The 25462-nt window shown below is 45.0% G+C and overlaps 1 protein-coding gene across 1 annotated transcript in view; it reads left to right on the forward strand.

The window, feature by feature from the left end:
- The window catches only part of PRKCH (protein kinase C eta), a 121609-nt gene that overhangs the window by 51659 nt on the left and 44488 nt on the right, over positions 1-25462 (forward strand). Inside the window, exons 4-10 of the mRNA XM_056346569.1 lie at positions 28-62; positions 1539-1627; positions 3301-3436; positions 4340-4467; positions 6626-6769; positions 7469-7642; positions 21548-21702. Coding sequence (XP_056202544.1) covers positions 28-62; positions 1539-1627; positions 3301-3436; positions 4340-4467; positions 6626-6769; positions 7469-7642; positions 21548-21702 — 861 coding nt within the window. The remainder of the gene's footprint in view (positions 1-27; positions 63-1538; positions 1628-3300; positions 3437-4339; positions 4468-6625; positions 6770-7468; positions 7643-21547; positions 21703-25462) is intronic.

The raw sequence follows: 25462 nt of genomic DNA on the forward strand, positions 1-25462 counted from the left end.
AAATTATGTTCGGTTTTTTTTAAACAGGGGCGTGTTTGGGAAGCAGGGATACCAGTGCCAAGGTAAGATGCCCTGCTCCTGCTTGCTATGTGTGTAGGATGTGCTGTTTCAGGAGTGCTTTCTTCTGCTGCTGGGACATCCTGTGGTTACAAGCTTCTCTGAAGTCACCACTCCTCCTCCTCTCCAGCCAGCCAAAACTGTGCATTTGGGCAGCTGTAAGGCTGATGGCTTGCCTGCATGCAGGAGCAACCACCTACATTCATGCAAATAATTAGGGTCCAGTTGATGTGTTTCATCCTGTGCAGATCCACTGAGTTGCTGGGTACATGCAGCACCCAGCTAGGCTTGAGTCATCCAGGGTCCCTTCAGGACAGCGTTCAGCTGGTATTGGGAGACAAAGAATAGAATAGCCACCCTCTTCCTTTCCCTCCCTACGAAGTTCAACAGAGTGAAATTAGGGATGTGACTTCAAAGGGCAGCCCTGTGGGCTGGCACAGCGCTTTTGTCTGACTGCATGTTTTGGCTGAATGGCTGTATAGCTGTATGTGGTGCTTGTTTGCACTTAATTATTGTTCTGCCTTTCCCTTTTTCTGTGGTGAGATGGCAGAATTACTTGCTTCATGGGTGCGTGGTCATTCAGGTATAGCCTTCTAACGCAGCCTGTTTCTTGTGCAACGTCAAAGGGCACTGGTGTCCTCCTGTGAAAGGAAGCTGTGTGTAAACAAAATGGATATCCTGCATAAAATTTCTGGGTGAAAGTGAATGTTACTGATAGCCTTTCACAAATACAAGCTTAAGTCAGCAACAAACAGAATAATGTGGGATCCTGCAACATATCTGCAACTTGCAGTTTCCCTTACAAAAATCTCCTTACACAGTGGTGTCTACAGTGCACGTGGGGTTACGAAGTGGAGGAATCCAAGCTTGTTCCAGCCAAGCCAGCTTCGGACTTGGAGAGAGCCCAACTGTGCTTTAGGGCTGATTAGCCCTCTTGATGAGGATTGGCTAATTAGCTTAGACGCAGAACCATTCTGCTGCAGTTATCCAGCTTCCCAGACCCAAGCACTGCACTGAGCCTCAGTGATAAACTAACCTGGGCAGGACTCACTTGGATATCCAGTGTAAGAAGCACTATGTCACTGATGTGTAGGGATGACTTTGGGTATCTCAGACCTGTGTTCTCTAATACTGCTTTTGTACGTTGTGTGACATCCTCTCCACTGGATAATTATTTCAACAGCATTTTTTTTCCAGTTCATTTGGGAATATGCACTATTGTTTCTGTGTGCATTGCCCATATTTTATATAGGCAGCTGTTTTCTAGGCTGTATGAATGACCTAGTGCAGATTTTCTGATGGAAAGGGTTGGAGATGCATCTCCAGACCTGTTATGAGATTTTGGAAATTAAGCCACTGATTATTTTTCACATCTTTACTGTGTCCTGATGATACAGCTGAGCCTTAAAGAATCCAGCTGGTGGGCTGTGTGTTCTGAGTCTTTCAAGAGCTCTTTTCAGCATACCTCTTTTATTTCCTAGTATGCACCTGTGTTGTACACAAGCGCTGCCATCATCTAATTGTTACAGCTTGCACGTGCCAAAACAATACTAAGAAGACTGATCTCAAGGTAAAGTCATGTTGTTTATTTTGGGTCATCATAATCTGTGAATCTTCAGGGTGTCTGGGTTGCTGGGGGTTGTCCTACAAGAGAATTTACTCTGGGTTATCTTTATTTGTGGATTTAAAAGTGGGAAAGTGTGTCAGGGACATGCATAAAGGCCATTCTTCTGTCAGCGCCAGCAACTGGTTGGAGTAGCACATAGCTGAAGAAGGCAGGGTGTCTTCATTGAAAGGCATCAAGAAATAGCAAGACCACTGTACCTTGGTAATTTTCTTGCATGATTAACTGTATTGTCATCAAAATTTGGTACCCCGTTCTTAATGTGGATCTCTCTGGCCTTAAAATCCAACCACTGGTCTTTGTTGTGCTGCTTTTTTTTTTTTTCTTTCCTGGTAACTTAAAGTGCTCATTTAGTCATTGCTCCACACCTTTACTCTATGAAATTATTTATGTTGTAATAAACCCCCCTTGCATAATTTGTGTTTCTGAAGGTTTTCTTTCTTGCTAGTTTTGGCTGTATTTGATGGGAGTAACATTTCTACCTAAAACTGCCCTGTGTATTGCATGTCTCATTTCTGTGAACTGGAAATTGTTTAGTAACTGTTCAAGAAAAAATCAGTTGAAATGTTTTTAATTGGGAGGTAGCTCTGTATTGTGTGCCACATAGAAACCTTCTTTCTAGTGCAGATAAGCAATTGCCTTTGTTATTTCTTGCCTCCAAAATGCAGAGCTAGATTTCTTAAAAGGACCCCTTGCCAAACCAGATGAAAATAAGTTAAAATGCCTAAGGGTAAAATGCAAGTTAAATAGCGAGTCTCCTCACCCCTCTTCTTAGGATTATTGAGGGTTTATAACACATTTAAGCCACCTTTTAAAGAAGACAAGGCTGAGGAGGCCCCGCTCACTTTAAACTCGCTGTTTCAGTTGCACACCTGACTTTTCTTTGTGAGGCTGTGGGTTCCCCCTCAGTCTTTCAGGATCTGCCTATTGAGAAACGGAGTAAAAAGGAATGAGGAGGCTAAATGGGGTTGGTTTCTTCAGCTGATGTAATGTTTTCTAAGGTGTCTTTGAGATCTGAATGATTCACAATTGGAAAAGAACAAGGTGAAAAAGGGCATGAGAACAAGTGATAAAGCGAAATATGGGCCTGTGATGAAAGTCTATTAATAACAAGGAGGGTGAGAAGAGGAATGAGAATTTTAGGAGGAGCTGGAAAAACTAGTCCCTGTTAAATTTAATAAAATCAACAGTTTGACCTAAAGTTACATGTTGGCACATAGTATGCAATTTAATAATTTGAAAACTGGTTAGATACAAAATGCTGTAGCTAACATAATTTATATGTGGCACTCCAGTGTGATAGGTTTGTGATGAGGTAATCCACACTTCTAACTTAGTTTTTTAAGAATTCAAAATTGGCTAGGCAGCCCTTTCTAAAATCTGCTTTGTCAGGTAGTCCAGCCTGCCCAGCAAGGAAACCAGGGCAGGCTTGCAGCAGGTGAGGTTGGCCATTCAATGTTCACTTGCAGTAAACCTCAGTGAGGTGATGGCTTGGGACCTTGCATGAGTTGGTATTATTTTCATAGTCTTGCACTTAAATGCCTGTGTGTAAATGAACATCAACTTGTATATGCATTTGAATTGTAAATCTGTGCTTTTCTTTTCTTTTTTTTCTTTAGCCTCAGGTGACTGAGCAGAGGTTTGGCATCAACATTCCTCATAAGTTCAGCATCCACACCTACAAAGTCCCGACTTTCTGTGACCACTGCGGTTCCTTGCTCTGGGGAATCATGCGACAGGGCTTACAGTGTAAAAGTGAGCAGCTTCTTACTGTAGCCTTTTCACAAAATACATATATTTTTAGACTGTTGATGCACTGTGTGTGGGCTTCATTTGTGCAACCTTCAAGAGAAACCTGATCAATGAATATTCATCTTTGCAAGAGTTAAAACAACACTGATCTACTACTTAATTTTTGGCTTCCAGAAGGACTCTGCATTCTTAGCACAGCTTTGCTTAACTTGCATTGTTGAGGATATTCTTGGGTATCACTGTTTCCTGCATTCATTTTTCCCTTTACCTGAAGTTTTTTCCTCAGCTGATAAGGCAATGAAAAGGCATCCGGGGGGAAAAAGGTCATTGCTTTAGGTTGACCACACTGTCACGCTGTTAATTGATGACAGAGCGTGTCCTGATGTTATGCTTTTATTTCAGTGATCCAGACTGTAAAGCCATAGCAGTCTCCATTTGCCTTCATCTCCCACAAGAGGGTGTGTGTGTGTCCACGAGTGAGAGCAGGAAAGATTTTAGTTTCCCACTGAACAATATGTCTTTAAAATTATATACCTGCAAATGTAGGGGAAGTTTGTCGCAAATCACATTATAAATACTAATTTTATCTGCAGGCATAGCTGCAGTGGTATCTGTATACCTGAGAAACGTGCTTAGGAATAGCTGTAGGCAGTGCAACATCCTACTTGGAAAGTTTGGGGTGTATTCCTGATTTTCAGGAGTTTATTCTCTTACAGAAGTTCTAATTTTGTTTCTGCTAAGGTCAGTGACAAAAACCCCTTTAGTTTAAAGGCACTAAAGAATAGATCTGGATGGGTATGTTTCCTGAAGCAGAATTACTGTGTTATTTCTCACCAGTAAATCCCTCCTAGTTATTTTGATTGTTCCTTTGCTTTTACTTCCCATCCCTACCATCACCCCCGTCAGTCTGTAAAATGAACGTCCACATCCGATGCCAAGCAAACGTTGCGCCAAACTGTGGGGTGAACTCAGCAGAGCTTGCTAAAACCTTGGCATGCATGGGTCTGCAACCAGGAAGCATTTCCCCAAATTCGGTGAGTCTTTTTATTCTTTTTTTTTTTTCTCTCCTCTGTTTAAAACATTTACGACTGAGTCTTTACATGGGTGCAGGAGAAGTCAGAGACTTCAGTTTTGACAGATGGTTTTGGGTGGTGGACTGCATGAGTAGGTTGTTATGGTCTGCAGCTTGTGGCAAAGACTTCACCTGGAAAATAAATGTCTTGGGTGCAACTTTACCCTGGTGGAGGCTTTATAGGTTGCTTTGTTATACGATTATGTTTCACAGTGCTGTGACTCCACTTTTTTATCTGTTTGGCATGAATGAGAGGAGAATAAGACCGCTAACTAATTAGTGATCAATATAATTCATGCCATGCCTTCTTTTACCTTTACTGCAAGCGCAAATGCTCTGTCTGCATATGTGGCTTGTGATGGAGCAAAAGAAGAGCTCAGCAAGAGACCTAGGTTCTCTTCACAGGTTTGTTACTGTTTTTCTGAGTGATTTTTGAGGAAACAGTTTCACTCTTCCATGCAGTTTCCCAGGCTAAAATTTGTGGTCCCTATCAACACAACAGCATCTCTGGTCTTTGCTGTCTGATAGTGTCCCAGTGAGATTGTTGGCAAGGTTGAGACATATCTGTACAATTTCTGCTTGTCAGTGCTTAAGGCATCCTAAAAGGCCAACTGTTGTATATCTGAACCTATTCAGAGAGTTTAAAACACACTGTGAGAACTTGAATGAAAATGCCCATGTTTACTAACAGAAATCAGAGCTGTTATGTGATAAGCAGTCAGTTTTCATCATGTTTCCTTTGTGAACAGTTTTGAAAAGTGAGTTTGCTTGAGACCACAATAACATGTAATAAAATGTTAGTCTATTTATTTTTGTTTGACCCAAAAGAAAATACTAAACCCAAAACATAATTGTTAGATGTGGTAAATCTTGTCATACAGTTAGCCAGCTACAGTGGTCAACCACATCATGCTGTATCAGCATAGCATGCTCATGAGGCTGTGCTGCCCCTTTTGATTTCGGCTGGTTTGCAGCAGACTGTCTTATCTTCACTCTTCATGCTGTAGCAGTTCAGGGGGACAGTATCCTGGGAGTTACAGGGAAACAGAAGTCCCACACTCATCTTAGTTCTGTAAAAATCAGCCCTTTTTAGCATTTGTTGTTTGCATGATCTGCACATCAAAAAGAGATGAAACCAGGAAAATAAAAATGTGTGCTTGTGGTTTAACAATCTTTTATTGCTGAGCTAAAGGCTCTAGGTAAGCGGTCAGACTGTGCTTAAATCTGTGGGAGTTTTGCTGGGTGCTGTCCTGAATGCTCTCGGTTCTTTCCCCATGGCCAGGGTTGCCATTTCAGTGGCATTGAGACGAGTCTTCCGTGCAGGAGGAATTTTGCTTTACACCAAAGTAGTCGCAAGGTGGAGCTCAAGAAGTCTGCGTGACTTTGATAGGGCTAATAAACTTCAATAAACTACTCATGGTTTATATGCGTACTCATACCTGGAGAGCTGTGAACTGATGGCACTGGAGGTTGACTTGATCTTCGTATACTGCAAAAATAGGACCTCTAGAAATATGTGATAATACTGGTACAATTCCTGAAAATGCAGACACCTCACTGCTGGCATGGAAATGAACAGCCTTCCATCGAACTTACAGCAGTGAAGGAAGCCAGCAGCCCAGCTGGGAAAGTAAAATATTTTGAAGTTTGGGTCCCACTGAACTAGGCTTTGAGTAAGAGCCTTAAAATCAGATAAAAACCTAAGGGATTCAGGTGAAATCTGCTCGGGTTCTAGATCTCACCAGATATTATGCAGTTCACCTGGCTCCGATGTTAGCTAGGAGGCTGGATTTCCATGCTCATTGACTTACTCTTCTGGGGAGTGAGGATGGAGAGAGTCACCTTCTTGGATCTGCTGGGAATGGGTTTACAACTTAAAATGCCCAGGTCAGGAACCAGTGTTGACATCTCAGCACAGCTCTGCGTGGTGCCAGGGTTGGCTGGTCACATGTAGCTGCTCTGTGGGGTGGTGGTACCAACATGCTTTCTGTTCCAGTGGCCAAGCAGTGCATCTGAACAGGTCCTAAGTGCCCAGCTTGGTAGGCTGGCTACCTGTGAGCACTTTTGAGGCAGAAGTACAATTTCTATGCAGATGGATACTTACTTTCTTTCTTCCACAGAAACTGGTTTCAAGATCTACTTTGAGACATCAGGGAAAAGGCAGTCTGAAAGCTGGCAACAACATTAGTGAAAGTTCAGCGAGCAAGCTTGGGATCAAAGACTTAATCTTCCTGCGTGTACTGGGAAAGGGCAGTTTTGGAAAGGTGAGAGTTACTCCTGGGTCTTTTGGGGAAAGTCATGTTCCTTATTTAAGAAGCTCCAACATAGATGAAGTTATTTTATAATGTGGCACACAGGCTGTCCAGTAGAGTATGCTTTGTGCAACAAAGTTGGTGACAGAGAGAAGGGAGAAAAGGGAAGAGAAAGAAGACTGGCAGTGAAGTGAAGAATTGGATATCACATAAAAGAAAAAAGTTAGTAACCAATGGAACAGCTGCATGCTAGGGCCTGTACCAGAAATTGCAAGTGTATGCGTTAGTACTCATTTGGGCAGTGTTTCTTTAAAGGAAACAAGGCAGTGGTTTCAAATGCAGTGAGATGGTGGTTTCGGTTCTCTGCTTTGCCACAAAGTCAATGTGAAATGGTGCATTTGGGTTTGATAACTAAGAAAGGAACTGGAATGGATGGCACTGCTCAGGGTGTTGGCCCTGGCACAGTGGATGAGCTTAGACCAGCTAGCCCCGTGCCAGACATTGGAGCAACATGTGTGAGTACTTCTGTCCAGAGAAGCTGCTGCAGACAGTAGCGTGTGTCATGGATTGTACATACTAACAGGCTGACTCAGTTGCATCCACAAGCCTGGTCATGAGATAACTGACCTTTCTAGTGCGAGAAGGTATGGGAGGCTCGTGTTGCTCTTAAATACTGAGGGTTCTTGCGGTTCACCCTCCCCTTTGGTTTAGGTGATGCTTGCCAAGATGAAAGAGAGTGGGCAGCTCTATGCAGTGAAGGTGTTGAAGAAGGACGTCATTCTCCAAGATGATGATGTTGAATGCACCATGACAGAGAAACGCATCCTTTCTTTAGCAAGGAACCACCCATTCCTCACCAAGCTCTACTGTTGCTTCCAGACTCCTGTAAGTATAGCCCAGGCAGTGGATAGCCTTCCTCCTAACATTGGCTGGCTCGCTTAGGACAGAGACACTCTCCTGTGTATTTGGTCCCTGGTCTGTCATAAATGTCCACCTTAGACCCAGGAGAAACCTCTCTGCTGAAGAGTGAACAGAGCACTCTCCTATATTCCACCTCTAACATCTGGGCATTTGGGAAACAAAATCCTGACTTGTTCTGAGCTCCCTAATGAAATGGTAATAACAGGGAAGTCTTTGTGTCTTCCCTAGAAACATCTCTGTGCCATTGAATATTTCCAAATGCATATACGCACATGTCTACAGACCTGCAGTGTCCTCCTGTTGCCGTGGGACCTCAGGCTCTGCTGTCTTGCTACCTGAATTTTAACAGGACTGTATTTGTATTGAATTATCTGCAAACCCAATGAATTGTACTTGGCAGCAGGGGTAGCCTGCTGTTGCTATTGGCCTTTTTTCATTCAGTTCTGAGCAGTACACAATCTTTCTGGGGTTACTGCAAAGGATCTTACTGACATGGGTGGACACTGAATCAGATCTGTATATGGTTGCTATTTCTTCTTGCGTAGGTAAGACAAATGATACCATTGCTGTCATTTGTGGTACGTGTAACTCAGTGGAGGACTGCACATGCGCTGCCTGTCCAGCTTAGAGCCTCATTCGGTGTGTGCGTGTGGGTGGGAGCTTGTTGCTGATGTGGGTGGTGGAGGGAGGAGTGGCTGTGACGGAGGCAGTGGCCACAGCAGTGTACCTGACGGTAAGTTTGGGAGTCCCTGAGCTAAACTCTTGTTAGGACCAAAGCATTTTCTGCAGCATAGCTCTTCCAGACTGCCTGGGCTCCTTGCCAGTTGCTTTTTGTCCATTGCTAAATGGTAATAGAGCTTCTTTTCCTCTTGGAAGAGGTGGGAGAAACTTGCCCTTTTAATTGTGGCTTCACTCCTCCTACATAAACCCAGAATACTAAAAAAAAAAAAAAAAAAAAAAAAAAAAGTCAGACAGATGCATCCTGCCACCTACCCGTTTCTCTTCTCACTGGGGTGATGCAACAGCCAGCTATGGAGTTTAAGAATTGTGCTCTTTAAGGGTGGAGCCCTTGGGTAGACTCATGTAATAAAAACCAACAAACCATCTCGTATCTTTGGTTGTTTGGGTTTTTTTATATACAGCTTACATGGTTCACAGAGCAGCTGTGCTGTATAGCAGAAATAAAACCTAAAGCTCACTGTTGTCACTAGTAACCAAGGAAACTCCACTTTTATTTCATAATATGAAGACACAAGGCCCAAATTTTAATAGCTTTCCTGAAGTCCTCATGTAAAATATCAGAAATATCCAGTACTGATGTGTGCTTTTTCAGGTCAGATGTAGGATAGCAGTGGGTTTTGCTTACTTGTTGCTATGGCTTTCCTTATTGAATTTCAATGTAGATGTGAAAATAGCAAGTGTGCTCCTGGGCTGTGTAGAGTATTTTCCATGAACTTAGGGAGACTTAAGGTCACTGTGCTAGTACTGTATCATGTTCAGAAAATGGATGCAATCTGCCATGGGTGCAGACAAGGTCTTCTGGGCTGATGAAGTAATTGCAGAGTCTTTTGCGAAGAGGGGGGAAAAAAAGGGAAGAACTCAGCCTACTTTAGACTAGCAAATTGAAAGCAAAAAGAGGATCTGATTGGTGTCTGCAGATGTCGAATGCTGAGGAGGGAAACAAAGCTGTCAAGATGCTGGCTAAGATTAAATGAGTCTAGACTGGCCATGGATACTGTTAGACTGGAAATGAAAAGGAGGTTGCTAAACAGTAGAACAGCCTGGAACAGGAATTTCTGGACCAGCTTGTCGTGAGAGGAGCAGAGGCAGGAACCCCTCAGCCCTTGCTGCCTTGAAACAGAGCTGGTCAGTCTCTGAAAAGGTGACAAAAGAGTGGTGCTTGTCGTAGCAGGACCCTGCTATTTCTAGTCTTACTTCGGTTCCTCTTTAACTTGAATCCCACTTTGCTTCATTATCTGGACTGTCAGTAACAGAACGCCACTTTCCCCCAATAGTAAAAAAAACTAAAAAGGGGGAAGTGTTTATGAAAGAAAAAGTAGATTTCAGGCTAGTGTGGTTCATTGCATCTTCTGCCCATGTTCTGTACTCAGTGACACCCATTTCAATCCAGAATAACCAGATTTAAATTGCTTATAAAAGCACAATTAAATCCCATTGCTGTAGTAGAGAAATGATTGCAACACCTGGGTATTCAGTGGACAGAGTCCTTCCAGGAGGGCTTAACAAGGCTGGTACAGTACTTAGGGTTTCTGCTTATTCTTTAAATGGCATTGAGCTATCCCCTCCATTAACATGAACTTGATAGAAAAGAATAAAATATATATGTATATATATATGTGTGTGTGTATCTCTCTCTCTAAAAAGAGTAACCACTTATTCAAATGTCAGCCTGCAGCCATATTTAAAAGCGTTACTTATGTTTGGACTTGGGGGCAGGGTTACAGAAAATAATACCTGGTTTCACTTGCAATCACATGGAAACCACATCACATGTATCACACTTACAGCCCAAACTCTCAAAATGTGGCATTAACAGTTCATGTTATAAAGAAACAAAGCACGACTCCAGTCTGCTGAGAAGATGCTGGATAAATAATGACCTACTGGGCCTGCCTTTAGGAATTTTTCAAGACCTGGCCATTTTGAGGCTTCTTACCATTTGTCAAAACAAAGTTGGAGCCCGATCCCATGAGATGCATCAAGAGAGGCAGGGACTAACTGGCAGGGTATTGGCTCAGATGGAAGGTACCTGGCGCTTATAGTAGGTGCCAAGTTCAATATGAGCCAGCAGTGCATTCTCGATTGCACAGAAGTTAAATTATGTCCTGGACTGCTTCAGGAGCTCAGGGGAAGTCGTTATCCCCTCCGCTTGGCGCACTGGTGAGGCTGCCCCTAGGATAGGGATGTCCAGTTATGTATGCCCCCCACCCCCAGTTAAAGAGGAAATTGTGGAAATTGGAAAGGAAGGACCTTGGAAGTGCCTGAAATGCTGCGGCAGTTTGAGGACAGAGTGCTCAAAGGGTTTGAGGGTTTGGCTGGATGAATTCTGACTCTTGCGTAGTATTCCACCCAAACCAGAAAACTCTTGCCCTGACTTTAGCAGCCTAGGGGTAGCTTAAAGAGCCTGGGGCATGTCTGTGTTGCACTGTGCGATGTTGTGTAGTGCCGGTAAAATCTAGTATTAGCTAAGCAGGCACAAGTACCAGAAACAGCACTGCATTACCTGAGTTCATCTATATATTGCTGCTACTTTTGCTCTCCCATTTTAGAGCTAGCTGAGGTTTCTCTGTGCTTACATTAGCTGCTGATGGTTTTCAGAAAGGTTTTCTGTTCCCTTGTGCTGCCCCTGTGCTCACTGTGCTCCTAATTTAGTCTCAGCTGCAGCATAAGTGATACCCGCTAGCAAGAACTGCTTTATTTGCCCAGGGTGGGTTGAGGCTGCCTGACCTCCAAACAGCCTCCTTGCTCTGTCACACAGTAATACTGCAGCCACTAGATGGTAGGAGCTGCAAGGGTTGTCTCTGCCTGACATGGGTCACAGTTTTCAGAGCCTAAAGAGGAAATATTAGTGCACAGCAGGCTGGCAGAGGCTGGACATGGCCCTCTGCGTGCCCGCCGCTGGGCTGGGCAGTTTTGGACTTGCATCTCCAGATTCCTTTCCTGTGAAAAGCGAGGAAGGAGCCCTGCTGCTCCCTCACAGTGGGAGCGGTTTAAGTCCTGCTTCAGCTGCATCTCTGTGAGGTCTTCCTTGCTCACCATGTCTCTGTTTTTTTATTATTTGTTTCTTGTAATTGAAAGCCTTGCCTTGGAAACTTTGCACCTTGCCTAAGCCATTTACCTCTGCTTTTTCTAGGGCCTTAAAATCATCCTTTAGTGTCAGAGAGGATTATGCTCCTGCTCCAGTAATCTCTGAGTTGCTGACAGGTGCTGGGACCTGCAGATAATTGTGGTTCCTGTGTTAGGGGTCAGAAGCACCAAAAAATGCTTGTTTCCGTTTACCTGACACTGGTGTCACGCAACACCTCAACAATACTGTCCTGGATCGGGTGAAAGAGGCTATATGTATAAATAGCAAAGTCAGTAATTTAATCCTGGGGAATGTGGATCCTGGAATGTTTTAATTAAAATGAGTTTGCAGTAAGTAGGTCCTGTTGTCTTTGAGGTTTAGGAACCATCCTTCCTGCACAGGTGGTTTGCTTTTAAATCCTTTTTGTCTCCACTTGTATGCATGAGAATGAAAAGGGTTGGGGGAGATCAGCTTCCCATGCAGATAGTGTCAAAGAGCGTTTGGGTTTTACATTTATTGCCCTTATCCGTTTTCTCATGACTACAGAGTGCTTTCAGGGGACTGACCCCCAGGCAATGCTGTTTCCAGCACTGTCCCCACTAGCCTGATCGTTATATGGATTTGCTTTCCTGTGGCTCTGCTGACAGTTGCTGAGGCACAGAGCCTGCCCGTGTTGTTCCAAAAATAGTGAGACATGAGAACTTGGCAGAGGGACATGATTTTCTGTAACGAGCATCCTTCTGAGATAATAGCTAGCAGGGGTGCTATTGAAGCCAGTAGGGACTGGCCCAGGAACTCTAGGGCAGCATAATCATTGAACTGGTCCCATTTTACGAGGTCAGCCTGCTGTCCAGCACGCAGCTTTGCGCTCCCTTTACAAGCTGTGGGCTGATGTCATGCTCTCAACATGGAAGGGGAAGGTTTCTGCACGTCTCTGCTGGCTCTTGGAGCACTGAAACAGCTCTCCCAGGGTCAGGCTGGGCATCATGTCAGGGATCACCAAGGTGTTTAGAGAGATGAGCCTGTATTTCACCTCCCTAGAAGTGTTAGAGCTAACCTGGAGCCCTTGATGGGGGCATAATTTCCAAGTGGGGGCCTACCAGCAAAAGTGGTGGGACTGAGCAGTGGCAGCTGGCTGGCTGCTCACCCACCTGTTGGTCCCCAGATGCCACAAGAGAGGTCTGGGTGCCCTTCTATGTCCAAGGGACATGTCCTCAGTCATGGTCCCTCCAGGGGATACCCAGCATCAGCCTGGTTGTCCGCCACCCCCTCCACTTGAGCTTGCCGTGGTGGAGGCGAGGAAGGCTGGAAGGGCAGCGGCAGCCTTCCCAGGCCTCTGGTTAGATGAACAAGTGTCCTAACACAGGCCTTGCAGCATGCTGGTGGGTGGTGAGGAAGCAACAAGGCCTCTTTGGTGTTCTCCCTGAAAGGTGCTGAGAGGGAGCCCCTTGGGAGCAGGGAGGACAGCTTTGGTCATCACCCAGGCTCTAAACCCCCAGCCTTCCCCCTCTGGCATGTTGGGGAGCCAGGGCTCCAGATGTGCATACACCCGACAGCTGAGTGTACTTCTTGGATGCTTTGCTGCAACCATTGAGACTTTTTCTGCTGTTCTAGAGCATTGAGACCATTTCTAGCCCCAAGCCGCTGTGCTGGAAGACCAGCGCATGCTTCAGTTTTGTTGCTGCCGGTCAAAATCAAGTGAAGATGTTGATGGGGACATCCTGGTTTTAGGCCTGGCGTTTTCCAAAAAGCTCGGCGCAGTCCAGCATGCCTTCTGGCCGTAAGCACAGGCACCCCGCTGGGGGCTCGCTGCAGAGCCCTTCTGAAGTCAGGCATGGAGGAGCTTAGGTTGAGCTTGGGGCAGTGAGCTGGGCTTGCGGGGGGGCTGTTGGACAGGGAGGGGCAAGGGGATTTCTTCTCTCCGGTGTGGCTTCTGCGTGCAGCGTGTGTGCCACGGTGCCCTCGCATTGGCTTTGTGACCAGAGGGGCAGTCGGTTTCTGCCTTTCTGCTCCTGACCTGTCTAGCACCAAATAAAGGCAGACGGGTCAAAACTGTCTTTCTGTGGTTTTACGGTGTTGACATCCACCAAAACCCCATGACCTCTTTGCTGGCATGCTGGCCCAAGTTGCCACTAGACCAGATGTGTGAGGTCTCCAAAGCTGGTCTGAAAGGCTTGGCTTCCTCTGACGTGCATGGTAACACCTCGTGGTGGTCTCTTCATTGCAGGAACATGGGGTTGGGTGGGGTTTTTTTGTAGGCAGAGTGGTTTTGCTCGCAGAAGATGAAACAAGGTCAGACTGACGTTTCTGATTTTATCTGTGAACTTTCCTGCGTGTCCATACTTAGGCTGAACATAGAGGTGATATGAGCTGAAGTGAAAACATGAACTTGAAGGCTTAGTTGCCATCATGGTGGTGTAGCTCCCAAGCGTAACCTTCCCACCTCTGGTTGTTGAAAGGCTTTGGATACTTGCATTTTTATCGAGCTGAGAAAATGCCTGTTTCCATCTGCAGTGGCTTATGGGAGAGATTGTAACTTAGACAAATTACCAAGTTTAGTGCAGTGGTAGCTGAAGGAGATGCTGTTATCTATGGTTAGCCACAGTACTTGAAACTAATAAATTTCTTTGGCCTGAAAACCAAGGAATTTGCAGCATAAAAAGGGGTCAAAATGGCAGCAACTCTCAAGCAACCTGAGTGAGCAGGTGCCAGTCAGTATTGAGGAGGAGGGGTATTAAAAAAAAAAGGCAGTTGAAGCTCAGAGAAGAGGTAACTAGCTGAGGTGTGACCCAGTGGTGCTTTAGGTTTCGGTCTCTTTCAATGTGGGTTGCTTTCCAGGTGACGTCTAAGGTGAGAGGATGGATGTACAAAGCCCTCACAGCAAGCTGTTTCCAAGCGGCCTTTGGGTGTTTTGGTACCCTTAATTTTCCAGAAGACCTTTGGCTGAACTTGTGGAGGTCTCTAGCCTTCCCTGGCACAGTCTGAGGCCAGCAGATATTGCTTGCAGAGTTCATTATTTTTAAAAACAGGCCAGGGCTGTCTCAGGTTGCTCACTCCAGATTGAAAACACCATTTCCAGTAGCATTTTTTCTGAACTGAGGGCTGTAAAAAGAGCATGATCTCTACAGAGCTGTTATTTTCTGAGACACCGTAATATCAGCAGCCAGCTGAGGGGTGCAGATGTCCTATAAATCTTTGCTTAAATGGGCGATGTCTATAGCTTGATACATTCTAGTTTCTTGTTCCTCAATTTATTCCCATCTAAGTTCAGCCAGCCCTTTGCTTTTTGGCCTCCCAGGTGGGAAGGAGTGTTTATGTAGTTTTCTATGCCATTTTAAAGGTCTGGAGGGTAAAATTTAATTTTTTTTTTCTTTCAATTTGTTTTGTTGTTGGTTTCTTTTTTTGATATTTTGTTTTAATGGTGGCCAAGCTGGCTTTTTTTAAAATAATTATTCTTTTAAAATTGGGATTATACAAGCATTTTTTTTGTACATGATTTAATCGATTGACCTAGTGTCTGAGATATTTCCACCCCACCCCCCCCCCAGTTGGGGTTTTTGTTTTGTTTCTAATGGAACAGATAGAAACAAACGAAAGTGATAAAAATCATTCTTCTGCATGTATGTTGAACAGACCAGGTTGGGTGGGGCTTTGAGCAACCTGGTCTAGTGGAAGGTGTCCCTGCCCGTGGCAGGGGACTTGGAACTGGGTGATCTTTAAGGTCCCTTCCAACCCAAACCATGCTACGATTCTGGTGAAAAGTTCCTAGTCAAAAGCTGAGCTAGTCATGTAGTCCTGCTGTGAATTAGACCGCCTTGAGGGGAGGGGTTGAGGAGGAAGGATGCACGTATGGTTCACTTGCATATCCCAAAGGAAGCATTGTTCCAGAAAAATGAGTGAATTTGCGTGTTACAAGAACTCTCCAGCGTGAGCTTGAAATTTCAGCCTCACAGTTAACAGGGGCAGAAAACTGGAGGATGTAGTTTGATTCGTGATTTTTTTTTTTTTTTTTTTTTTTTTTTTCCCCTGGAAAGGGGGGGGAACCCACAACTCCCATCAGCTCGTCCTGAGTTGTGGTTGTCGTTGTTCAGCTCTTCTGGAATAAGCTCAGCGTTAATACTGTGCTGTGCACGCATGCGCGCGGGAGGCAGCCTTTACCCCAAGGGACCCCGCAGAGTTTATTTATGCAAATGGCAAGAGCAAATTTGTTATTCTCCAGGCGATGTTTATGTACCTTGCTGCTGGGGTGTAGGAAAGCCTGCGTTATGGCCACTATCAGCAGTGTCAGGTAGCGGAGTGCAGTTGTGAGTGATAACTGCCCTGTTCCCGTAGCTGCGACAATGGCGCTGGTGGCTCTTTGTTAAAGTAGCTAAAAATGAGCCTGGTGTGGGGAATTAACCTGTGCTTCTCACAAGTGTTCTCTCCAGCTGCCCAGACTGGAGCAGATGCCACATTTATCTCAAATCCTTTCTGAGTTTGCTTAATTTTCATAGGAACTTAATTTTCAGTTCACCCCTCCTTCTAGCTAAAAAAAAAGAAAAAAAACAACCAACCAACAACCCCCAAACCCAAAACCAGCAGAAGAAACCTTCTCTTTCTCAGCCTTTTGCATGTGGCACAGAGTGATCTCCCCTGTCTTGATAACCCCAGGGCTTATGTGCCATCTGTGGCACGCTCCTTTGCCGTGGCTTGATTTCTCCTAGGCAGAAGTGGTTTCTGCAGTGTACTGGCATGTACGCAGAGAGGTAAAACAGCTAATAAAGCACCAAAGATCACCTAGCAGATAGCTATAAAACCTGCCGCCTTTCTGCCATCGCCTTGCTGTCTGGGAGTCTTGGGCCACGGTGGGGAGTGGAGCAGCAGCAGGTCCCCTGGCAGTTGTTGCTGCAGCCGGGTTTAAGAAGCGTCGCCCTCATTTGCATGTAATTCCAGCTGAGCAAACATGGAGTGGAGGTGCTTCTCCTCTGCTTGATGTAGTTATTCTGATTTGAAATCAAAGGATCAAATCTTCACCTAGTGTCAGTCAGTGTCTTGCTCCATCGCAGCCAGGTGAGTGTGGCTGTGGCACTGTTCAGAAATTTTGGGCTGAGCCCATGCAGCTCTCGTGCACACATGTACATGCAAAGGTCATTTCAGCCATCCCCTCTTGGTGAGCCCATTCGTATGACACCTGCAATCCTCTGGTTTTGAAGCACTGCTGTTGTATAACCCTCTGAACACCCTGTGCCCACCTCTAAACCTTTTAAGTGGGAGCAGCAGCAATCTGCAAGGATGTGGCACTGCCTAGGTTGAAGGGCTGGGTATGGAGGGGAGGCATTTCAGAGCAGCATCTGAGTGTAGTTCATGGTTGTGTTACTCCTACGAAGATAAATATTGAGAAATAAACGTCTTTATTATTCCTCCTTCCGGTTCTGTGCTTTGCAGTGCCTTGACCCAGATACAGATGGCCACTTGCACTGCTGGGGGCATTGGACATGTGGCTTTCCCAAGGCCAGTACTGACTTATTTGCATGCTCCCAGCAAGACCCGAGGCAGATTGCTTTGTGTGGGGGTTGTGGACCACGAAGGGAGAACAGGAACATTGGGAGTGCTGAGGGAGCCTGCCAGCTCTTGTAATAATTTGCTTGCAAGCTCTTAAGCCCTGCTACTCTTTTTTGGAAACAATACACTTTTTCTGGGAAGCAGTGACACAGCTGTCTCCAACAGAGATAATTTTGAGTGCCTGCCTTCTGCTCTGGAAAGCATAAACTGCCGAAACAGTGAAAAAGTACTGTTTTCTTGGGGAAGTCCTTTGGCTTGAGTGAAATCAGCTTGAGCCCAAAGCTGATTTTCTAAGAAGTTGTGTGCATGAATTATTTCCAAAAAGATAAAGTGAAAATGTGCAAATTCCTGAATTCCTTAACCAGGCTGTTTTTTGTTTTGGGGTTGTTGTTGGTTGGTTGGGGGGTTTTGGGTTGTTTTTTGTTGGTTTTTGTTTGGTGTTTTTTTTTTTTTTGGGGGGGGGGGGGGGGCGGCGACACTGCTCTAAACCACATTTAACCAAGTCTCTATATCCTCCAGATGTTGCTTTATATGCCACCTGTCAGCTGATGGGGAGGCTTGGATGCAGTTGCTGCTGGGATGTGTCCTTGGTGGGGCAGCTCAGATAGGGAAGGGAACTTTGCTATTATCGTCTTCCATGTCTCCACATAGGAAACACTCGTCTTTCCCTATCTCTTCCTTCCAGGCTGCCTGAACCAGGGCAATGGTCCTGCCCTGCCCAATTTACTTAGCGTGAAAGCCTGTGATCAGAGATAAGGCTCTCATCCTGTTCAGAGATCTTTGGTCTTGTGTGGGTTGCACATGGGCATCAGCTGTGACTTTTAACTAGAAGCAGGTAGAAGTTAGCCATCACACTGGCCTTCTTTGGGCATGGGGAAGGAAAGGATACTCTTTTAATAAAAAAAAAAAAATCCAGGTTTTTTTTTTCCTGCGATGATGAAGAGGAGAGGTATGAGGATTCAAAGCATCTTGCTTGTAGAGCTGGTGGGGACAAAGGGCTAAAGTGATGTTTGAGTTGGATTTCAGTGGGTGCTTGTGTTTGCAAAGGGCAGTGATCGCTTTGTAGATTGACCCACCCAGCAGCTTTTGCTGTCCAGGACTCTTTTCAAGCCCAACCAAAACCCGCCAAGGCAACAAAATGAAGTGGGTATGTGTAGTTGCTGTCATGCACTGTCCTTAGGACATAGTATCCGCTTCCAATAGCCCCTGCCCTGCTAATCAGCAAATGAATAGGAATGGCAAATTGCAATTTAAACAAATAAATTGAAAAAAGAAACCCAAACATTTCTTTTGCACTGAAATTGCCAGGGCTAATCTCTAGATACAGGCCAGCCTTGAAATGAACCCAACTGATCCCATGGGCTTTGTTTTCCTCCAAGTGTTTCTTTATAGTCTACAGGAACAATTGCTTGGTGGCTTTACGCATCTCGATCCCAGTCCAGAACTGGTGCAACGTGATTTCCTCATGTGGCTGCCACTGCTGCAAAGGCTTTCGCGTCACTGTTTCCTGTTGACTCAAATGCTCCTTTTCTTACTTTTGCCGATGTCAAACAGAGATAGCAGATCAGGGGAGACTTCTGAGCAGTGCAGCACAGAAAAATAGAAATGTGGCAATTTCAGCATTAAGCCCTGTCAAAAAACACTCCAGCTTCCAACTCTTCCTAATTCCTGCTCGTAGTCCCCAAGAAAGGAGGCACATAACTCTTAAGTTAGGTTCAATCTGCAAGTGCCTGAACTATCTGCTGTTTCAAGATTTCTTTTTCCTGGCCCTTTTTTAAGCTGTTTATTCACTCTTACCTTGCCTGCTGGAAATGGCCTTTTTTTTCCCCTCCATCATAAAATACCACTGTTTGTTTTATTTCTCAGTGATTCCTGGGAGAGTGGTTGGTCTTTATGGTTTGGCAAGCAAGTTTTAAGAGTAAAAATGGAAGACCTTGCCTGGTTCTTAGGTGCTGTTCCCCAAAGGGTGGTCCTTACTGCTGATTTTTCTGATACTTATTGCCAGGCATGTAGCAGGCCAATGCACAAACACTGTATTATTACCGAGTTGGTTTACCTATCCTGCTCTTTTGTTCAGCAGCCCTGTGGGATTTCTAAGTGTTAGAAAGCTGCACAGACAATTAGCTGGACCTCTTTATAAAAAATAATAAGTTTGAGTAGTCCAAAGTTCTGTATTTATGCTTGACCTGTGAAATGAGACTGTGGGTGGAGGTGATTTGATAGATGTTAACACTTGTGAACACATGCACAATACTTGCTAACTTTGAAGTTAGTCTGAAGCAAGAGCTGTTTGTAGCAAAAACCTGCTAGTGCCATGACAGCAGTGATGTGAATTTAAAACTGGCTGTTTTGGTGCTCACTTGAACATTTAAGAAAGAAGTAGTATCTTCCTTTAAGCATCATACTACAGACAAGTACCTCCAAAAGTCTGAGAGGGGCTGTGAAGTTTTGCCTGCACTGGAGAAGCAGGACATGCATGTTTTAAGATAGGAAGACTTAACTTTGTTTCCTTGAAGCTCACCTCTGAGGAAAGAGTAAAAAAACACATGCATGTTCACCTGACTGTATGCATGTTTGTACAAGCGTATGTATTGCTTACATAAATACACACACACACATCCCTTGTCAGATTGCTGAAAAATTAAATTACATCCTGTTGGAGATCAGGCAAGAGGGATTTCTTTTTTAAGTACGGGCTTGAAGAGATGCCTGGACAAGCTTGGCTAGATAAGCACGTGTAATGTGGAGAGATCAGTGAGGAAGGAGGTGGGAAAGAATAACAAGGAGATGGAAAAGGTGACCTGACTGGCAAGGCAGAGGCGATGTGTGTGCTGCAGCTGGAGGAAGGGTTGCTGAACAGGTAGGCACAGCATAGCCCATCAGTTTAACCAACTGCAGCGAAGACGTGACGTTAGAGATCTGATGTGGGCTGAAGAGCCAAGGTTGCTGGTGGGTTTGCATAGTTTCTGCTGCTCTGGCTTAGACTGCTGCCATAGCCGAGCCAGCTTGGATATCTTTCAGCAGCCTTATAATGAACAACGCTACATTGTTTCACTCTGTCTTTATGTGGACTGGAGATGGCACTTAACACACGGTCTTGGCGCTACATGCTGTAGTATTGGGAGACTGCTGGGAACACATCTATCTTAGCTTCTGGAAGGAGCTGTTGAGCAGAGCTCAGGACGGTGATGAGAAGCAAGCTGACACAAGCCGTTTGCTTTCCTGCTCATGTCTGGGGAGGAACGCAAGGATTCCTAGTTGCTTTTCTTCTGCTCTGTGCATCTCAAGATGTTAATACCAGTAGTCATTTCGAGCTGGCTGGCTGCCAGAAAGTGGAGTATAACAATGTTTATCCTCTTAAACTTAGAGAGGATTTAAAAGTAGCTTGTAGATAATTAACATCGGACCTGGGAAGGAGCTTGTGGGGAAAGAAGGGCAAATAGTACCATTAAAAGGCTTGACTGGTCTCAACTGAATTGTTTGCCTGTTTTCCAGTTTGCTTGTTCCTGTTACTCAGAGGAAAACTGAAACAATCAGTACTGAATGTCCTGAAAGAATTACATGGGGAAATTTTTGAACCAGACTGCAACAATTCTAGGGTTTAGTTTTGTGGCAGGTCACTGTGTCCTTCCTGCCACAATTAAGGGAGCACCCCTTCTGCATGCACTAAACCCATACCCAGACTGTTGGGCATGCAGCTTAAGCAAGGCCTCCATGTCTGTAGACTTTTGCAAAAGCCAGAACAAAGACACACACACACCCCCCTCAGAGACCAGCAGCCATGATTAATGAGCTGAACTGCATTTCTGCCCAGCAGAAACATTGGTTTGTACTTTGTCCTTACCAGTTCCTTCATCACCCAGAGGTGTCTGCAGGTTAATTAGAGGAGTGCTGAAATTTGAGGGCCCAAAAAGGCAGCTGCCCTGCAAAGTGTATGGCAGGAAATCCCATTCTGGAAAACAATGCACATTCCCCAGAAAAAGTGTTGGGATACCCTTGAGACAACATCATCATGTGCCACTGTGGCAAAGCTGCAGTCTGTGAGATGTCTGGTTATGCACATTACGTTGTGGAGCATCTTTCCCCAGAGATCTGAGGTGTGTAGTAGAGAGCAGGTGACTTTTTGCAGATTTCTCTTGTGCCCACTCAGCTCAGAGTGCTGTTGAAGGGGTATCATCCTTACCGGTTCAGGCTAAGGACAGTTCAGGAAACCCAACAGGAGCTGGTCAGTGAGGAGCACACACCTACTGATATGCCCAATCTGCATGTGAACAGGATTTAATTTAATGACTGGGGGAAAAATCTTTGGGAGGAGTGCAGGGCAAGGAGATACTAATGGACCTTCTTGGTATTGACTTAATCTTTCCTGAAAAAATCAGGGTGTTTTTTTCCCCCCAATGTCTCGTGGGTATTTAATCTGTTTTTGTTTGGGAGATAATAGTTGTACTTACATTTTTCTGAGCCTGACAGAGGAGATGATTAATGCTGTTCGTATCTGTTGTGTTTGTGTGTGTGTGAAGGATCGCCTGTTCTTTGTGATGGAGTTCGTAAATGGCGGGGACTTGATGTTCCATATTCAGAAGTCGCGTCGCTTCGATGAAGATCGGGCCCGGTTCTATGCTGCAGAAATTATTTCAGCCCTTATGTTTCTCCATGAAAGAGGCATCATTTATCGGTGAGCTCTGCATTCATTCCTTCTCTTGGTCTGAACCCCATGGCTGAGATGATAGCTTGAGTTTTCTGCTTGGATAAATAACTGTCACTTGCTGCCCACCAGGAAAAAGTTGTCAGCTGGGGTAATAGTACCTCTGCTTTGCCACTGCACATTGTCCAAGGTGCACCAGCTTCCAGGAAGGAGTGAAATTTCTGGCTGCAGTACTGACTACAGGGAGGGTCTTCCTACGATGTCTGTGCAAGCACATAGAAGAACAGGTTTTCCTTCCAAGGCACAGTGGCTAGATTTTGCGTTAGTGTTAATTCATGCAGCTGGTTTATATCAGCCCCAAAACTGCCCCTTGCCTGCACCTCAGGTGCCTGTGTGGCTGCTGACCGACAGAAGCCTCTGCTGTGGGTCTGCTCTGTGCCGTAGAGCACATGTCAAACTGATAACAAAGGGGCAGGCACTAAGTGAAACCTTCCTGGGTTTTCTGGGAGGTAAATGCAAGGAGCTGTTGCTCTTGCCACTGTGTGCCTTGATATTTAAAGGCTAATATGTGCCGGTTACACCAAAGCCTCCTTATTTCCCTGCATTAGCTACAGGCCTGTGTTTTAAACCCTATCTGTTTGACATACCTACCCAGTGCCACTCAGCTCAGCCACTAAAAGTCTTTTCAATTCCTGCCATGATCCTACAGCAGGAGTTTTTCCTTCCTGCCCATGTTGGGCATCTTTGTGTTTGCGGCAGGATCAGAGCGTCAGTGCCTCCCTGCGTCAGCCTCCGCTCCCAGGTCTTAAGGCTGTTCTCAGGAAGCTATTTCTCATACGCAGCTCTCTTTTTATTTCTTCTTTATTATTATTCTGTACTCAGGGGGGTAGTTTGAATATATTTTTTCCCCCTTCTGTACTGTCAAAGTGCTCCCATATCAGCTGAAGCATCAAGGCATATACCAGCTAGCATGGATCAGACAGCCAGTCTGCTTTGCAGAGGTCTCCCTGGCCAAGACGACCATTTGACCAGCATCTTCCCATGTATACCAGGGGCAGAGCAAGACCTCTTCTGGGGTGAAACAGGACAGATGAGCAGGGAGATGTTGGCACTGAGACAGTCTGGTTATGCAGAAAGATTTCTTTTTGACATGCTTTGCAGAACACTTCTGGCATCCTCTTGCCCAGAGCACTGGAAAGGAGGAACAGTCAGTTGTTTTCTTTGGAATACTGTTACTTGGGTTCCAACAGCAAAGCATGCATATTTGGGTATGGTCTGCAGCAGCCCTGCTCAGTCCTACTTCTGGTATGCCAGCACTGCAAAGAATAATGTCAGCTCTCTCATTTTGCTGCTTGGTTACAGTTGTACAGCTGGGACCCACAACTGGATCCAGGATGAGACCAGTTCCAACCCAGTCACACTCTGTTAGTGCCATTTCAGACTGTGGGTTGGGCCAAATGCCACTTGGTTTGGGGCTTTGCATGGTTTAACGCAGGCAGTGCAGTCCTGTGTTTAGTAGTGCATCCTTCTATATCAGATAAACCCAGGTTTGAACACACTAAAACCAGAATAAGTGAGGACTAAAGTTGCCAAAGGGCCAGAGGCTGGGTGGGGGACTCTTTCCTATCTTGATGGTGAGATGATAGGATAAATCAAGTAAAAGCCACTTCTCTTTCTCTTCCTAGCTTGAGCTCCAGTAAGAAATAGATGGTCAGGTGAGGACAGAGAATGTTAAATTATTTTTAAGTATGAGATCATATGATACATGTGGTACGGTGAAATAGAGAAGGAGTGTCATTTTAATATTCTCCGGGACCTGAGAGTATGAAAATTACTAGCAATGTATATCATATGTATCAAGCTTCTAAAGCATGGTGATTGTCTGCATAGACTAGCAAATCTACTTATTCTACAGCTGGATTTCAGTCTAGAATCATAGAATCTTAGAATCACTTAGGCTGGAAAAGGCATTTAAGATCATCAAGTCAACTGTAAGTCTAATTCCTCCCTTGTGAATAATGCCAGCCACTGAAGAGAGACCCTGCCAGATAATTACGTAAATGACATTATCCTTAAAATAGTGACATCCAGTAGTTATTGTCAATCATTCAGCAGCAAAACTGCATCTGTGCATAATGTAATGCTACTGTGCTTGCAGCCTGCCCTGTCCCCTCCAGCCTGCTGCCTGTCACAGGGCAGGGGTAATCCATCCCTTTGGATTCTGGCACTCTCCAAGTGCTGCCGTAATTCGTGATAGAAACTGGAGGAGTAACTGAAAAGCTCCTTGAACAACTGCACAGGCTTTGATCTTGTTGAGAAACTGGTTGAGCCATGGAGTCAGGTAGCTTCAGCTGCATGGGGCAGATTTGCAGGGGGGTGACTTTTTTAAAAAAACTTAGGGTGATTCCATTCTGGAAGATGTAAGAGGAGAGCTGCTGGCTGCAGCTGTACTGAACTGAGGTTGCTTCTGTTGGGTCATGAGCACCAGGCTCCTGGAGGGAGTCTGCAGGATGGTAGGAGGTACTCGGAAGGGAACCACTGCACTTGTGTAGGAGAGTTTGGAGATTTTATGATCAGAATGAGAGTGCTTGCTTAGGAAGCTGGGAGCAGCAGGGAGAGACACCAGGAAAAGCCTGACCAGAAAGTGTTTGGCCACAGGCTTGTCAATGTGCCTCTTCTTTCTGGATTCCCAGGGTCAACAGAGTAAGAGAGTTGCTGGCCTAAAATACCTTGGGTCATTTATTTTTATTGTGGGTTAAGCTTAAACATAATACTACGTGTTTTTCCTTGCCCCCTTCAAGATTAAGCAGTTCACGAGAGAGTCTGCATTTACCAACACAATGAGTATTCTCCTGGTAAGTCAAGTTGGTTTTGCCACAGGTGCTGCCAAAACTGGGTCTTCTCTCCTTTGAAATGCCAGAGAGGCTTGAGAGCCAGCACTGATAGTTCATCAAGAAGGAGCTGAAATGTGTCACTTTGGTGTGAGATGACAATGCTGGTAATGGCTAAAATCAGGCATTTGGTTGATTCCTTTTTCAGCCACACATATGCAGTTTGAAATAGCCATAGTGAAGTGTTTCTTCAAGTGCTTCTGTGAGTCTGTGAGAATGGAGTTCCTGAGGCAGATGGTGTATTTTGGTTATATGTGACTTTTTAATGTTAAAACCAGGCTTACTGCTGGATTGGTGCTCTCATAGGATGGTTTTCATGATGCAACTAAAATTTTCAGTGAGTTTGCTCCTTACTTCGAGGAAACTGCTTTTTGTTACTAATCCCTGACCAAAATAGAAGTCCCATAAATGTAGGTATGTGTATTTGGGGCTTTCTAAAAGAGCTTTCAGTTCCATGGATTTTTTTTTTTTCATTTGCAACACTGCAAAGGAGACATGGCTTTCTGACCTTATTGAGGAAACATCTCTGTCTTTCCCTAAGCTGAGGTTTAGCTGTCAATACAGCAACGCCTATTCATAGTTGCTTCCTGAAAAAAATGGCAACAAGTACAGTGTGGTTCCTTATCCCATCATACAGAGGAATTAATCCAGCCGTGAAAACAAGCTTTTCAACATGTCACATCATAGCGTATTGTGCACTCCTAACCACAGAGGAATAGGACAAGGACGTATTTAGGATCAGCTCATGCTGGATGTTGCCAGGAAAAGGTTAGGCAGTAATCAAGGCTATTGTAGATAAAATCTTTGCTCACAGGGCAGTATCTTGCACAGCTGCTTTCTTCAAGCTTACTTCTAAAGGAAAACAGTGCTGGGTCCTGTTGCAGGTAGGTAGGTTGGTG

Source organism: Falco biarmicus, chromosome 7, assembly GCF_023638135.1.
Source record: "Falco biarmicus isolate bFalBia1 chromosome 7, bFalBia1.pri, whole genome shotgun sequence".
Classification (NCBI taxonomy): Eukaryota; Metazoa; Chordata; class Aves; order Falconiformes; family Falconidae; genus Falco; species Falco biarmicus.